The following is a 14,564-nucleotide window of genomic DNA, read 5'->3' on the forward strand; positions in this document are numbered from 1 at the left end:
CTCTCTCTCTCTCTCTCTCTCTCTCTCTCTCTCTCTCTCTCTCTCTATATATATATATATATATATATCTATATGCATTCTATAGACAAATTAACCACAAGTCTGCAACATTAATTTTTTGGGGTTGGGGGGGGGGGGGGGGGGAAACTATACATATATAAATTTATCTTATGGTATTCGAACTTTGAAGTAACGCTTTTTTGTATGAGTTGTAAAATTTTCAAATTTAATGTCACTTTAAAGGGTCCAGTTATGGTACCACAATGGTACCATACCACAACTGAATCCAACCATTAGATTTAGTTATGGTGACAACTATGGACCGGATCCAGTTATGGTAAAGTACTATTGTAGTACCATAGTTTTGCCCCACTTTATAATGATTAGATATAAAGGATATGAGATTAGGAGAGTAGTTAAGAATTTTATTTTTTATTTTTTAATTTGATGGTTATGATAAGTACCATAAAAGTTAAATCCCACCATCCTAGCTCTCTATACCAATTTAACAAATTTTTGGTATATGTCAAGACTAATTTAATAAATTTTTATACCCGTAAATTGTTTTAACCAATTCGCGAAATTATATTGTTTTTGTAAAATGTATACCAAAACCGTAGGTGAAAAATACAATGACATGACGCAACATACGTGCTCATGATAACCACTGAAGACTCTACACTCAGGGCACCGGCCCCGCGTGTGGTTTACTCCCAACGCAAGGCGCGTGCAACGATGATAAAAAAAAGGTTTAAAGTGACCGCTGAGTGGGGTCCACTACGGCCGAAGGATGAATATAAATGGAGAGCTGCGACTTGAGTGGCATAATTGAAGCCAGTGTTCTCATTTTCTCAAATCGAATCACCAAACCAAAAACGACATTCATTTCACCAAAATTAAAAAATTCAATGCCCGTGGTACAAAATTTTCTTTTGTTAGACTTTTAATCAAGATGTCATCTTCGATTATGACTCTCTGAGAAATTTCGCTTAGTCATTTTTATATATATTTTTAGAATATCCTCAAATTTTACGTATATATAAATCGTTCACTCTTGCAAAGGAATTGTAAGAAACTCACAGTTGCTTGAGCTTCTACGATGGGCGGCGATAAGGCCATCAGCCTCGAGGAAATCAAAAACGAGTCCGTTGATCTGGTATCCTTCTTTCTTCCTTCCTTCCTTCCTTCTCTTTCCTATTTCTGTTTGGTTCCCGACAGAGAAAAAATGAATGTTTTTGGTTCCCGAGAGAGAAAAAATGAATGCGTAACAATATCAAGACACTTCAAAGCGAAATAAAGTTTCTGTTTTTGACTTTGTTTTTGTTGAACTCTGAAACAGCGCCGTTTTTTTTTTCCTAAAATTTCTTTGCAAAAAAGTAAAATTATATCAGCGCATTCGGTCATGTTTATGGATTAATGATTACAACGCTTCGCTTATGCTGTTGAAAACCTCATGAGATTTTTTTTTTTTTTTTTTGGTCCTTTTGCGTTTTGACTTTTTGAGATTTTGTTTTCCCTTTGGGTCAATTACTGTGGCTGTGGCGGAGTTGTGCTTGCAGTATTTCTCTTTCGCACAACGAAGATATTTCACTTTCTGTTATAATTAACGGCGGCGGTGGCGTGACTTTTGTGGCTGTCACGTCTCCGATGATTTTGAGGAAGTGGAGTAATTTTATAAAATACTGTAAAGTTCTATGCTGACTTGACGGCTTAGATGATGCGATTGTTATTAGAAAAATTATAATTTGTTTTTTGATTTAATTCAAAAAAAACATTTGTTTTTTTATTTAAAAAAATTATGGCTAAATATCTTCTTGTATCGATGTCGTGCGGTTATGCGTTTGTGCATTTTTGTGCCTGACACGCACCCAATCACGTGGAAGAGATGAGGAAGGACGCGTCATAGTTAGTCCTCTTCGCGCCGAAGGGCGACTGTGAAAACAATTATTAAAATTTTCCATTTTGTATTTTTATTAAAATTACGTATTAGTCTGTATGCAGTATCGTACACGTGTTGTATTTGGGAGTACGTCCGTGGTACTTTATTCTGTTTGTCTTTTACTCCGTTGCGGTTAATTTTATAAGCTGAGAGAATCAAATTCTATTCTCTGAAATAGCATCAAATTCTGTTCAATAAAATAGTATTAAATTCCAGCAAATAGATTTTATTCTTATTCTTTTGATTTTCTTGTTTTATAAAATTTCTATTGGATCTGAGGGTGAGAGTGAGGGAGATTTTTTTTTCTTTTTTCAAGTATCTGTTCACGTCTGATAATTAAATCCCAAATTATAGAAAATTGTGATTTTGTCATATATAGATACTCTTAGTGCCTGTCGATGTGTTTAACAGCATAACTTAATGAATACAATAGACTGAATTTGGTCAACTTGATTCTTATGCACATAAAATCTGTTTAATTAGGTGTAATATTAGGCTAATGTCGTATTTAAGAAGTTGGGATATAAATGCTCGTAAGCATAGCATATTATTACTGATGATTTTTTTAACAAGCATATTATTATTAACAATACTAGGTAATGGACATAATTTTATTAGATTCGTAACTGGTCAAAAACGGAAGATTTCATGTTGAACTGGCAAAATTTGAAGGAATGTTTAAAACAGAACTGTTGTAGAGATAGTTCGGTAAATATAAAAGAAACATTACTTAGAGATTTGAGTCCAATAATTGTATCATGTAAACTATCTGAAGATATTCATGTTTCGACATCATTATTAAGCTTCAAAATTTTGTTTACAGGAACGGATTCCTATAGAGGAAGTTTTTGAGCAGCTAAAATGTTCAAGAGAAGGTCTGACTTCGGACGAAGGAGCCCACAGGCTTCATGTTTTTGGCCCCAACAAACTAGAAGAGAAAAAGGTCTTTACTGCTCTTAAATTGTCCTGTATAATTAGCTTCTCAAAATTATAACCTTTTTTTTTCCCCCTTTTTAATGTTCTGCAAACAGGAAAGCAAAGTCCTCAAGTTTTTGGGATTTATGTGGAATCCTTTGTCGTGGGTCATGGAAGCTGCTGCCATTATGGCTATTGCCTTGGCCAATGGTGGTGGAAGGGATCCTGATTGGCAGGATTTTGTTGGTATCATTGTCTTGTTGGTAATCAACTCCACAATCAGCTTTATTGAAGAAAACAATGCTGGCAATGCAGCAGCAGCTCTCATGGCTAATCTGGCTCCTAAAACTAAGGTAACAACAAATGACATGAACTTCAAAATCTCACATCATTTTGGCTAATTTATCCTTGTTTGTTTTCAACAACATGATCCATGGTCTGTTATGATGACAATGTAGGTTCTGAGAGATGGCCGATGGAGTGAGCAAGATGCCTCGATTTTGGTTCCAGGAGATGTAATCAGCATCAAATTGGGAGACATAGTTCCTGCTGATGCTCGTCTTCTTGAGGGTGATCCATTGAAGATTGATCAGTCTGCTCTCACTGGAGAGTCTCTTCCAGTCACTAAGAACCCATATGATGAAGTATTCTCTGGCTCAACATGTAAACAAGGTGAAATAGAGGCAGTGGTCATTGCCACTGGTGTGCACACCTTTTTTGGTAAAGCTGCCCATCTTGTAGACAGCACCAATCAGGTTGGACATTTCCAGAAGGTTCTGACCGCCATTGGTAATTTCTGCATTTGCTCCATTGCTGTTGGAATAGTCGCAGAAATCATAATCATGTATCCAGTACAACACCGCAAGTACAGGGATGGAATTGACAATTTGCTAGTTCTATTGATTGGTGGAATTCCGATTGCTATGCCAACTGTTTTGTCCGTCACCATGGCTATTGGTTCCCACAGGCTCTCTCAGCAGGGTGCTATCACCAAGAGAATGACTGCCATTGAGGAAATGGCCGGTATGGATGTTCTATGCAGTGACAAGACTGGCACTCTAACCCTGAACAAGCTGACTGTTGACCGAAACCTGATTGAAGTGTTTGCAAAGGGTGTGGAGAAAGAACATGTTATCCTTCTTGCAGCAAGGGCTTCAAGGACTGAAAATCAGGATGCCATTGATGCTGCAATTGTGGGGATGCTGGCAGATCCGAAGGAGGTATAATCGCATTCTTTCTCTTTGTGTCTGATAATTATGAAGGTTCAGACTTCTGAGGGTTTTTTTTTTTTAATTAATTGAGCAGGCAAGAGCTGGTGTCAGAGAAGTTCATTTCCTTCCATTCAACCCTGTAGACAAGAGGACTGCTCTGACATATATTGATTCTGATGGAAATTGGCATCGTGCGAGTAAAGGGGCACCTGAACAGGTAATAATGCTATTCCTTGCACCGTCATATGGAGCATGAATGCCGTAGGTTGGTAATTACTAATTGTTTTTTGCTTTTCATGTTGTAAATCAGATATTAGCCCTCTGCAACTGCAGGGAAGATGTTAGGAAAAAAGTTCATGCAGTGATTGACAAGTTTGCTGAACGAGGACTACGGTCTTTGGGTGTTGCAAGACAGGTCGGCTACTTAAAAATTTTCATTCAATGTCCCATGTCCGAGTTAATACTAGTCTTTAACTTATATCTCTCACACAAAATTTGTCTTCAGGAAATACCTGAGAAAACAAAGGAGAGTCCAGGGGCACCGTGGCAGCTTGTTGGTTTATTGCCTCTCTTTGATCCGCCTAGGCATGACAGTGCTGAAACCATCAGAAGGGCTCTGAACCTTGGGGTGAATGTTAAGATGATTACAGGTAAAACTTGTTTATTACTATTTCCAATGTTTGAAATTGTACACTGATTGTTAGGGATGGCTTAAAAATTTGTACAAATGTGATTAGGGGATCAACTTGCTATTGGCAAGGAAACTGGTCGAAGGCTTGGAATGGGAACAAACATGTACCCCTCTTCGTCTTTGCTTGGACAGGATAAGGATGCTTCCATTGCTGCACTACCTGTGGATGAGTTAATTGAGAAGGCTGATGGATTTGCTGGGGTGTTTCCAGGTGTGTTTAGTTGCCCTACTTTCTTTGTATACAGCAACAGAGCTGTGCATAATTCTACCCACTCTCTTTTTGTCAGCATGCATTGCGCCTACAAACAAGTTGTGTAAATGAAATGTGAATATGTATTTTACGTATGCAAGTCCTTACGTTTCTTCTATTTATATATGATAGAGCACAAATACGAAATTGTTAAGAGGCTGCAGGAGAGGAAGCACATATGTGGCATGACAGGAGATGGTGTCAACGATGCCCCTGCGTTGAAGAAGGCTGATATTGGAATTGCTGTTGCTGATGCTACAGATGCTGCCAGAAGTGCTTCTGACATTGTCCTCACTGAACCTGGACTGAGTGTTATTATAAGTGCAGTGCTGACCAGCAGGGCTATTTTCCAAAGGATGAAGAACTACACAGTAAGCTGCATTTAACCCTTTTTTTTTGGTTGGGTCTTTTCCGCCATTCAGTTTGAAGTTCCTCTGTTTTACTCTGTCTAATTTAGCTTTATTTTATCTTTATCTTCTCAGATATATGCTGTTTCAATTACCATTCGTATTGTGGTAAGTGTACCAAATATATTGCAAAAATCTCCGTACTATTGATAATCGAAGCCTGCCAATCTCAATCATTAATATTGACTATCTCCCAATTGCAGCTTGGCTTTATGCTTATTGCATTGATCTGGAAGTTTGACTTTTCTCCATTCATGGTTCTGATTATTGCCATTTTAAATGACGGTGAGATCATCTTCATAAACCAAAATGTCTCTTATCAAAATTTTCCTCTTCAACTTGGAAGATCAGGAGTCTGATTTTCTTCATCATTTTAGGAACAATCATGACAATTTCAAAGGATCGTGTTAAGCCGTCCCCTCAACCAGACAGCTGGAAACTAAAAGAGATTTTTGCCACTGGCGTTGTGCTTGGAAGTTACTTGGCCATCATGACTGTTGTATTCTTCTGGTTAATGAGGAAGACTGACTTTTTCTCGGTATGAGCAGTCATTCAAACATGACCTTAATATAGCTTGATTTATAATTGTGGCGTGATATCTTATGATTACGTTTGTTTATCATTTTCCATATTGCAGGACGCGTTTGGTGTAAGATCATTAAGAACTAGACCCGATGAGATGATGGCCGCTTTATACTTGCAAGTCAGTATTATTAGCCAGGCCCTTATTTTTGTCACGAGGTCCCGCAGCTGGTCCTTTATTGAACGCCCTGGACTTCTCTTAGCCACGGCATTTGTGATTGCTCAGCTTGTAAGAGTTCATTTTCACTTAACAAATCTTAATACCACCATTCATATGGGCTCTAGTTTTGTGTCAGTTCATGATTTCTCATGGTACCTTTTCATTGAGACATCGTCACTCAGTGAAATGATGCACTTATTTCAAAAGTAAACGCAAAGCATCTTTAAATATAATGAATCATTTTCCAATTGACAGGTAGCAACTTTCATAGCGGTCTATGCAAATTGGAGTTTTGCACGGATAGAGGGTTGTGGCTGGGGCTGGGCCGGGGTAATCTGGCTTTACAGTCTGGTAACATATTTTCCTCTTGACATACTCAAGTTCGGAATCCGCTACATCCTCAGTGGAAAGGCTTGGGATACTCTTCTGGAGAACAAGGTAAACTGCATAGGCAAGACGTATTTGTATGGTTGTGTATTTATAATTTTGCTCGGGGTTTTCTGATTCGTTTGCTTCTGTGATAAAATTAATAGACTGCCTTCACTACCAAGAAAGACTACGGTAAAGAAGAGAGAGAGGCACAATGGGCAGCCGCACAAAGGACCTTGCACGGTCTTCAACCACCCGAAACAAACGGCATTTTCTCTGACAAGAACAGTTACAGGGAGCTTTCAGAGATCGCCGAGCAAGCCAAGAGACGTGCTGAGGTGGCCAGGTAAGCATGTTGTGTTGGCTATTTCATTTTATTATTCCTTGATTATCAAGAAGAAACATCAACTTGATTGTAATTTTGCAATTGCAGGCTGAGGGAGTTGCACACGCTGAAAGGGCATGTTGAATCGGTGGTGAAGCTGAAAGGACTTGACATTGATACGATCCAACAACATTATACTGTTTGAAGGAGCAAGTTTTTTGAGGGATCGAAGTAGCTTCATGTTTCCAAGCTGAAAACTATAATGACGAACAAGGGTTTAGAAAGCAAGAAGAATTACTTTTCTCTAGATTAGGTCGTTAATTTCTCTTACTAAAAGTTTAGTTTTGTCTACTTTGTAATGTCCATATGTTTTAAATGCTGGGGGAAATCAAATGAACCATTCGATTTTCTAAAGCCGAATAACTTATCTTCCACATTTTTTTTCTCTTTTTTCATCTTCTTTTTTCACCTCCACTTCAGTATGATCTTGTCATGCTCATCGTGCATCATATTTATTATTGGATGCTACCAGAATCCTTGAAGCTAGATAGAGTTGCTAGGAGAGTTGAGCTTCATCTAAGTTATTGAAATATATAATGGCTTTACATCGTGATATCTTCTTATTAAGTTACTGTTTAATATTGAGGTGTTGCAATTTTTAAACCACTGCACTATAATTATAAAATAAAAGTTTATAATAAAATAATGGTGTGTAATATATATAAATTTTAAATGATAATTTTGATAAAAATAGTAAAGATATTATATGTTTTTCAACATAAAAGTGTGGGATCAAATCGACTAGTTCTCAATCCATAATAATTAGTATTTACAAAATATTTTAATATTTTAACTTTTAAGTTACAATTGTCTAAACTCAATACCAAACAAACTTGAAGATTCATTTGGTATTATATTTACAATTATCCAACTTCAACACCAACTAAGCCTAAAGTTTCATTGAGTAATATGTTGAATCGCAACTCAAGAAATTATTGGTTGTGCCTACTAAAAATAAATTACAAGTATTTGCCATTCTACTTGAATCATGTTTGAGATCTCTTTAGTTTGTAAAATAAACACTTATTTGACAACCTAGCACCTATAATATGTTTGGTAAACTAATTTCAAAAGTGATTCCTAAACAATCTGATTATCCAAAAAAAAATAAAAATGTATTGATTCTTACAAGTTCTTAAAATCTAATTATTGGAAAATCAGATTTTGAAATATAAAATATCAAAAGTGTCCTCAATGAAATCAAACAATTTCAAAAGCACCCTCAGAATAAAATCAAATAAATAACAAATACTAAAATTCATAAATTAATAAAAAGAATAAAACTTCACTGCCACCTACCACTATTCCATTACCGGCCGTGATGGTGCACCTCTAGCAGTACTATTAGATTCATCTTCCTCCTCCCTATCTAAACGTATTGATATCTAGTCGGCTACTGATAACTAACGGAGGCGTACGCATGGTGGCAGCCACAAGACCGCAAATGGACAGATAGCCAGCGGTACGCACCGCCACCATCATTGGTTACAGTGACGACCGGCGATTACAATAAAGGCGGCGGTGCCACATAAGTCACTGTATTTCGATAGAGGAATTATGACAGCCCGCCACACTTTGGTTCAGTTTGCGCCACCATCAAATCTTCCCTTGCCGATTTCGTCAGCTCCCTTGGGGCGTATATCAGAGAATTATAAATCCTTTGTTACCTAGTATGACACCAAAGTATCAATTTTTTTTATAGCCAGTGCCGTCGCCGGCGCTTCTACCGACTTTGAGATTATAATCGCCGCCGCCGGTGATTTTTTTTTTCCGGTTCATTTATTTTTAATTGTTTCTTTTAAAGTAAAATTGTTACTCATGTTGTTAACCATTATGTAATATAAAAAATAAGGCAATGCCATTCATATTAAATTAATTACTTATTAAGTAATATTCTTTGCTAAACTTTGATAATGAATAATAATAATTGTATAGTAATGCAATTATAACATGCCTATTTTGGACAATTCACACATGCACCACAGTTTCATGATAAATTAATTTATCAAACATTTATGCAAATAATTCACAGATCTCTTTTTTCTTTTTTGAGAATTTGCGTAAAATCTGATTATTTAGGAAGATAAAACAATCCCAAACATTCCTTATAACGAAAACCCTTTTCGAAGAATTACCAATGAACTTAGGCCTAGTAAAAGTACACAAGACAAGAGAAAATGCAAGAGAAAATTTCAGGATATTCACGAGTTCAAATTTCAGGATATTCTTGCTATCACTTGCATAAGCGTTGATTTGTTACAATAATAACTGTGGTTGATGAATTGAGCGAAAATAGAAAGACGCGTTACCACCATCCCGTCAATCATAGGATTTTCATTAGAATTACAGCAACTGCATACAGAATTAATTACAAATATAGGGCAGATTGACAGGTAGCTAACAAAATGCCAAGAAAGTACTGATTCATTTAGTATTTCTACTGCTATTGCACAAAAGCTAATAGAAGAATGAAAATCTACCGACGGTGAAATACTAGCAGGAGCCTCCATGCTGGAACATTTGCCGAAGGGCTTGCGGAAGGTTTAATACAATCTCAGCATATGCTGCGATAAAGAATTCAATCCAGGAAAAAGAGTTAAAGAGGTTAAACATACAGAAGATGTTACACAAATGAAGGCAGTTACATAAAAGAGCAAAGTAGACAACCAGCATAAAAATAATCTCACAGGCATTCAATAGGTTTTGTGCCATTTGGTATCGAGCTAAACTTGAAAGCCTTATAGAACAAAATCAATACACATTTCTAACCTGGATCCGGTTGTTTTATAGTTGAGAAAAAGTAAATAAGATATCGATTCTTATTATAAGTAAATACCTTCTGGTAAGCTCATGTTTCGTAAGGCATCCTCTGCATAAGATAGGCGAGCAGGACTTGGGGCACTGATACTGTCTTTCTTAAATTGAGACGTTGGCCATGCCAAGACTTTGACTCGAGTTGGAAGCACCAAGACAAGATCAGCATATCTAAGACATACTGTTATCTTGCTGCAAAAAGAACTTAGATCCAATGATAACATGTATGTTCTTCACCATGATAAGAATCACTGAATTCCGATTCTCAAGGAATTGGCAATTTCTAAGTTCTGAAACTTATAACAGAATGATATATGAGATGATTTACATACAAACAGGTTTTTCCTCTTTTTACAACATAACAAGTCCAAAAAGAAAGAGAAGCCAATAATGATACTTCTGTTTGGTAAACATAATATAGGAGTTTTTTCATTTAAGCAGAGCACAACTGGTAATTAAATCCCCTCCCCATCGATGTGAACTAGATTCAAACCCCAGACCTCTTGTTTCAAAGAGTTATTAACACAAGATAGGAGTTAACTTTTGTATAAAATTCAGGAAGATTCTTAAAAAAAGGCATGAAATGTACCAACCAATCAGAATCATCTACTACAAATTCAATCATGTGGTAGGGAAGGCTATGATACAGCTCTCCTATCTGATTTCCATACAACTCCTTAATCAGCCGAACCTGCGCAAGATTGGGAAAATAAAGTGAGATTATTTTGTATTTAATCCAATAATGCATGCACCGGAAAAAGATGTAAGCTACAAATATAAAGTAGCTCTTCGAGCTGGAACCAGGAAAGTGAGGTAATGACTTCAAGAAATGAAATTACACTTGCTTGTCAATATAGTCTTGCATCTTACACATGGTTTTTCTATTGAGCCATATTGAGTACCCAATATCAAAATCCCAGCATTTTGGTTTCCTTTTACCTGTATTCTATATCTAATCAACTAGAGCAATAGAAAAAATGAAAGAACACCAAGTGTCTTCAAAAATTAAGATTCGTTACGATACCTCCCACCAAATGAGTTTGGTGCTCCCCTTTTAACTTTCTTTTCTTATATTCTACACAAAACAAATGCTATGAACATGATAATAACAAGACGCTGGACAACTTTTTAAGTTGATCCTGTTTTAAACAAATTTTAATGGCTTATTTTTACTTCTCTTTCACATATTGAGATACAAAGAAGATGCTTGGGAGCTAAATTTGTACATGCACACCAACAGCTTACCTGTTCTCGCCTATCTACATAAGCCTGCAGAAGCTCTCCAACGTGATCTATGAATCTCTGCAAACAAATTAAGATGAGCAAATTTGAAATGGGTCAGCTACCACAGTAGCAGCAACTAAAAATGAAAGTTAAGCGACCAACCTTACCATAGCATTGGAGGAAAGAAGATCATTTTCAGCTTCTCGTATTGGTAGAAAGAAAGGAATTGTGTGTTCAAGGACCGTCATCTTTTCAAGAAATGACTTGCTTTCAAGCACACAGTGATATGGCTCACAAGGTTCTCCTGCAAAACCACGAAAATCAAAACAGCTTCCACCTGCTTAAGACCAAAAGATGATCTCTACGACAAGTTTATACAGTTACAGAAACTCGGAATAAATTTAAACATAAAACTTTCCACATGGATCAGAAATCCTATGCATTGATTGTAAAACAGCAGGAAAGAGGAGGAAACAACTTCAACCATTTGGCTGAAAAAAAGAACTGATATGGAAAATATTAGATTTTGAAGAACCTGCAAAAGATGTCTCATATTGTATGCCTATTCTTGCCCCTTCCAAACAACAGATCACCTGTTCATTCAAATTAGGTAACATTCAAAAAAGGTAATACCAATGCGAAAAGATTTCGTAGAATCAAAAGACGAGACTGCACTAAAGATTATCTCACATCTAGAAACATTAAAATAATACTGTTATTACATTCATTTTTCCGACCTCTGGACCTCAGTAGCCAAAGATCTTTTTCAATGGTTACAATCTACAAGTACATTACAATCTAGATACATACACTTATCATACTACCTAGATATCTACTGAGACCAGCTGGGAAATCTACTCCTGCTAACAACATTGAGAAGAAATCTATCTTTATTCCATATTACTGTGTTAAGGGTAAAAAGCCCCGATGGTTACTGAAATTGGTGCCCTCAAAATTGTTGAGAGCAGCATCCCACCATTGGGATTGTAACCCAATGACAATAGATAAACATTTTTAATATTCATATTCATGTAACAAGTTCAAAAAAGATCTTCATAATTTTCGATTTTAACTTCATGCAGAGCAGATTAACATGAGTACATCAAGAAAATCCCTAAGAAAATCATCAAAAAATCTACAATTAGTTATGTTTTTTCCTCCCTTTCCTTCCAGTGTACATGGCAATCATATCAATTTCATCAAGTGGATGTAACACAAACTGTTATTAGCAGCATCTGTTACCTTAGAACCAACTTTATAGGTGATTTTTTCCTGAAAATCAGAATCAGCCAATACGTTTGCGTCCCCTGGCATTGCCCTTCGCTCCACCTCCATGTGAACCTGATAAACAAACACAATTGATTTTTCTGAGCACTAGGTCATTTAACAAGACACCAAAAGCCATAACACAAGTAACATAGATAACTACCAAGAAGGATTACTAGGGAAGAGGATTACAAATAGCATGACCATCACATAAAGAAATGTTATCAAACGTCAAATATTAACTAACTCAACACCAAATGGAAAAAGAAGACCATGACAAAAATAAAAATAAAAACCAAGCATTTAATTAAGTCATACCCGTTCTCTTATTGTGGCTAACAAGCCATCATTCCACTGGTCGCCATCTAAACAAATCTCTACCAAAAAAATAAAAAATAAAAAATAAAATAATAATAATAATAATAATAAAAGGCACTTCTTAATCAAATCAACAGCAAGGGGATGCTTGAACATGATGGAAATGAAATATGACTATTCAGTTTCAGTAAAACCACTAACAAATTTGTTGTGCATGATATACGTAAGAACAAATGCAAATAACATTTCAAAGCTACCTTGAGTTTGTGATGCTCGTGCAGCTTCAAATTCCTTTTGTAGACGCTCAAATATCAACTTGTCAGAATCCCTAGAGAAATAAATAAAATCACCATACCTTTCAGTGATTTATTCACCACTTAGTTGCAGTCAATATTAATCTGAAACTCACCCAAAATATGAACATAAATAAACCTTTTACCATAAGTTTCAGGGGATGCCAACAGATCAAAGAGTAACATGTAATCATTATCTATATCTACATTGAGCATGATAGGGTTGGCCATTGTAAAGCTTATCCAACTTCAACAATATCAGCATGGGAAGAAACTTTTCTTGTATTCATATTTAACTGTCTCCGGTGCTACTCAAAATGTAGCGCTTTAAATTATTTATAACCAAAACCCATAAGTACTCATGATAGGGAAGGAGAGATGGCAAATGAAAGAAAACAAAAAAATTGGTAGAAAGAACATAGACATTTTAAGAGCATCTTCAAGCATTCTTAAATCAAACTTTTATCCTGACAACTCAAATCTCATTCACTTCTCAATATTTGCATAATAATTAATAATTCATACAGAGAAAATGATTTCATAATGCTAAGCAACAACATTATAAATGAAGAAAATAAAGATTGTATGATTTCCCAGAATCTGTACCGGGAAAGCCGCTCTGCCAATTCTCCATGCCTCTTGACAACATTTGAAACTGTCAGGGAGAAGCGAAGCTTTAATTCTTATAGAAGTAGCAAGGATGCAAACATGGGCTGAAACAAGAATGAAGAGACGTAAATAACTAAATAAATGCTATTAGGTACATCTAGCTCGTGTTGTCTCCAACCGTATATCTTCCCCTTGCATAAAATTCTGCAATGCAGCAGAAAGTACTATAATTACCCAAAGGAAAGGAAATGTGGAGTAAAAAAGTTACGAAACAAAAACAACCAAGTACTATCCATAAACCACATTACATAAGTGCAATAACCTCAACACATATTTCACCCAAAGATAACCAAATCCAAAATCAGAACTGGTTTCTCGAACAAATCAAACAATTTTGTTCTCCATTTATTAGAATATCACATCAATGCTGGATTAAAAAACACCGGAAAATCAGCACAAATGGCAGACTCCAACAAGCTGTTGTGTCACATAATAACAACACTAACACCGATACAAACCCACAAGGTAGAACTCACACTTAAAAACTGGTTTGTTAGAGGGAGGTAAAAACTGGTTTGTAAGAGGGAGGTGGCATGGGATCAATAAACCACCAATCAGTTCCATACCTAGTCGATGTTGGATCCTAACATACGGTCTTGCCCTTATGTCTAAACCACGCAATAAGGAATAACCAATTAGCAAATAAGGACATGAAAATGCTTACCACTTCTCCCATAGCAGGATATGAACGTACAGAAAAATGCTCAAGTGGCTGCACAATTATTATGCAAATATTCAAATAATCAGTTAACTAAATAATCATATTACAATTTGCGTAATTGGAACTATTATGGCTTTCTCATAAACTAAAATCGAATTGGCAATTATTCTTTCCGTTAAGGGTCAATAGATAAATAAACTGAATTAAAATGAAGAAAATAATTTAAAAGAAAAAACCTTGCGTGTGGAGCTTTCGCCTAAAAATGGATTCCTCTTTTGCTTCTTCTTTAGCGACTCTTCAATGTCGCTCTCCATTGGGCTACTGATGGAGGGCTGTGTCAGAATCTGGTACCCAATTAGGGTTTTGAAAAAATCCGGTAATACTTACTTGAACCCGGACCCGAGAATTTG

At 36.1% G+C, this 14,564-nt stretch overlaps 2 protein-coding genes across 5 annotated transcripts; one reads left to right on the forward strand and one right to left on the reverse strand.

Moving 5' to 3' along the window:
* Positions 1 to 823: 823 nt before the first annotated feature.
* Positions 824 to 7,272, forward strand: LOC102629401 (plasma membrane ATPase). Its single transcript, XM_006483505.4, has 16 exons — positions 824 to 1,156; positions 2,763 to 2,882; positions 2,971 to 3,207; positions 3,313 to 4,074; positions 4,160 to 4,282; positions 4,376 to 4,480; positions 4,571 to 4,715; positions 4,803 to 4,967; positions 5,139 to 5,377; positions 5,489 to 5,521; positions 5,617 to 5,698; positions 5,791 to 5,951; positions 6,051 to 6,224; positions 6,411 to 6,593; positions 6,689 to 6,870; positions 6,958 to 7,272. The coding sequence occupies exons 1-16, from the start codon at positions 1,100 to 1,102 to the stop codon at positions 7,052 to 7,054; spliced, it is 2,865 nt and encodes a 954-aa protein (XP_006483568.2). The 5' UTR covers positions 824 to 1,099; the 3' UTR covers positions 7,055 to 7,272.
* Positions 7,273 to 9,223: 1,951 nt separating this feature from the next.
* On the reverse strand, positions 9,224 to 14,564 carry LOC102628647 (uncharacterized). 4 transcript variants are annotated; one of them, XM_006483502.3, is made up of 13 exons: positions 14,391 to 14,559; positions 14,158 to 14,205; positions 13,589 to 13,637; positions 13,431 to 13,479; positions 12,789 to 12,859; positions 12,532 to 12,590; positions 12,190 to 12,288; positions 11,483 to 11,540; positions 11,115 to 11,251; positions 10,969 to 11,025; positions 10,317 to 10,414; positions 9,746 to 9,915; positions 9,224 to 9,473 (listed from the first exon to the last, which is right to left on the reverse strand). In XM_006483502.3, the coding sequence occupies exons 1-13, from the start codon at positions 14,466 to 14,468 to the stop codon at positions 9,403 to 9,405; spliced, it is 1,044 nt and encodes a 347-aa protein (XP_006483565.2). In that variant the 5' UTR covers positions 14,469 to 14,559; the 3' UTR covers positions 9,224 to 9,402. The 4 variants fall into 4 exon arrangements, with proteins under 4 accessions (XP_006483565.2, XP_024956277.2, XP_052295161.1 ...); XM_025100509.2 differs by lacking the exon at positions 9,224 to 9,473 and having other exon boundaries at positions 9,753 to 9,915; positions 10,313 to 10,414; positions 14,391 to 14,563; XM_052439201.1 differs by lacking the exon at positions 9,224 to 9,473 and having other exon boundaries at positions 9,772 to 10,013; positions 10,313 to 10,414; positions 14,391 to 14,564.

This window comes from Citrus sinensis, chromosome 1, assembly GCF_022201045.2.
Source record: "Citrus sinensis cultivar Valencia sweet orange chromosome 1, DVS_A1.0, whole genome shotgun sequence".
NCBI classification, from domain to species: Eukaryota; Viridiplantae; Streptophyta; class Magnoliopsida; order Sapindales; family Rutaceae; genus Citrus; species Citrus sinensis.

Excerpts from the sequence above, each read along its gene's own strand:
- LOC102629401 (XM_006483505.4), top strand. The coding sequence starts at position 1,100 with ATGGGCGGCGATAAGGCCATCAGCCTCGAGGAAATCAAAAACGAGTCC. Across the intron at positions 6,594-6,688 it reads ATACTCTTCTGGAGAACAAG|ACTGCCTTCACTACCAAGAA; the intron begins GTAAACTGCATA and ends TAAAATTAATAG. Across the intron at positions 6,871-6,957 it reads AGACGTGCTGAGGTGGCCAG|GCTGAGGGAGTTGCACACGC; the intron begins GTAAGCATGTTG and ends TTGCAATTGCAG.
- LOC102628647 (XM_006483502.3), bottom strand. The coding sequence starts at position 14,468 with ATGGAGAGCGACATTGAAGAGTCGCTAAAGAAGAAGCAAAAGAGGAAT. Across the intron at positions 11,541-12,189 it reads CCTATAAAGTTGGTTCTAAG|GTGATCTGTTGTTTGGAAGG; the intron begins GTAACAGATGCT and ends TTGAATGAACAG. Across the intron at positions 11,026-11,114 it reads TTCTTTCCTCCAATGCTATG|AGATTCATAGATCACGTTGG; the intron begins GTAAGGTTGGTC and ends ATTTGTTTGCAG.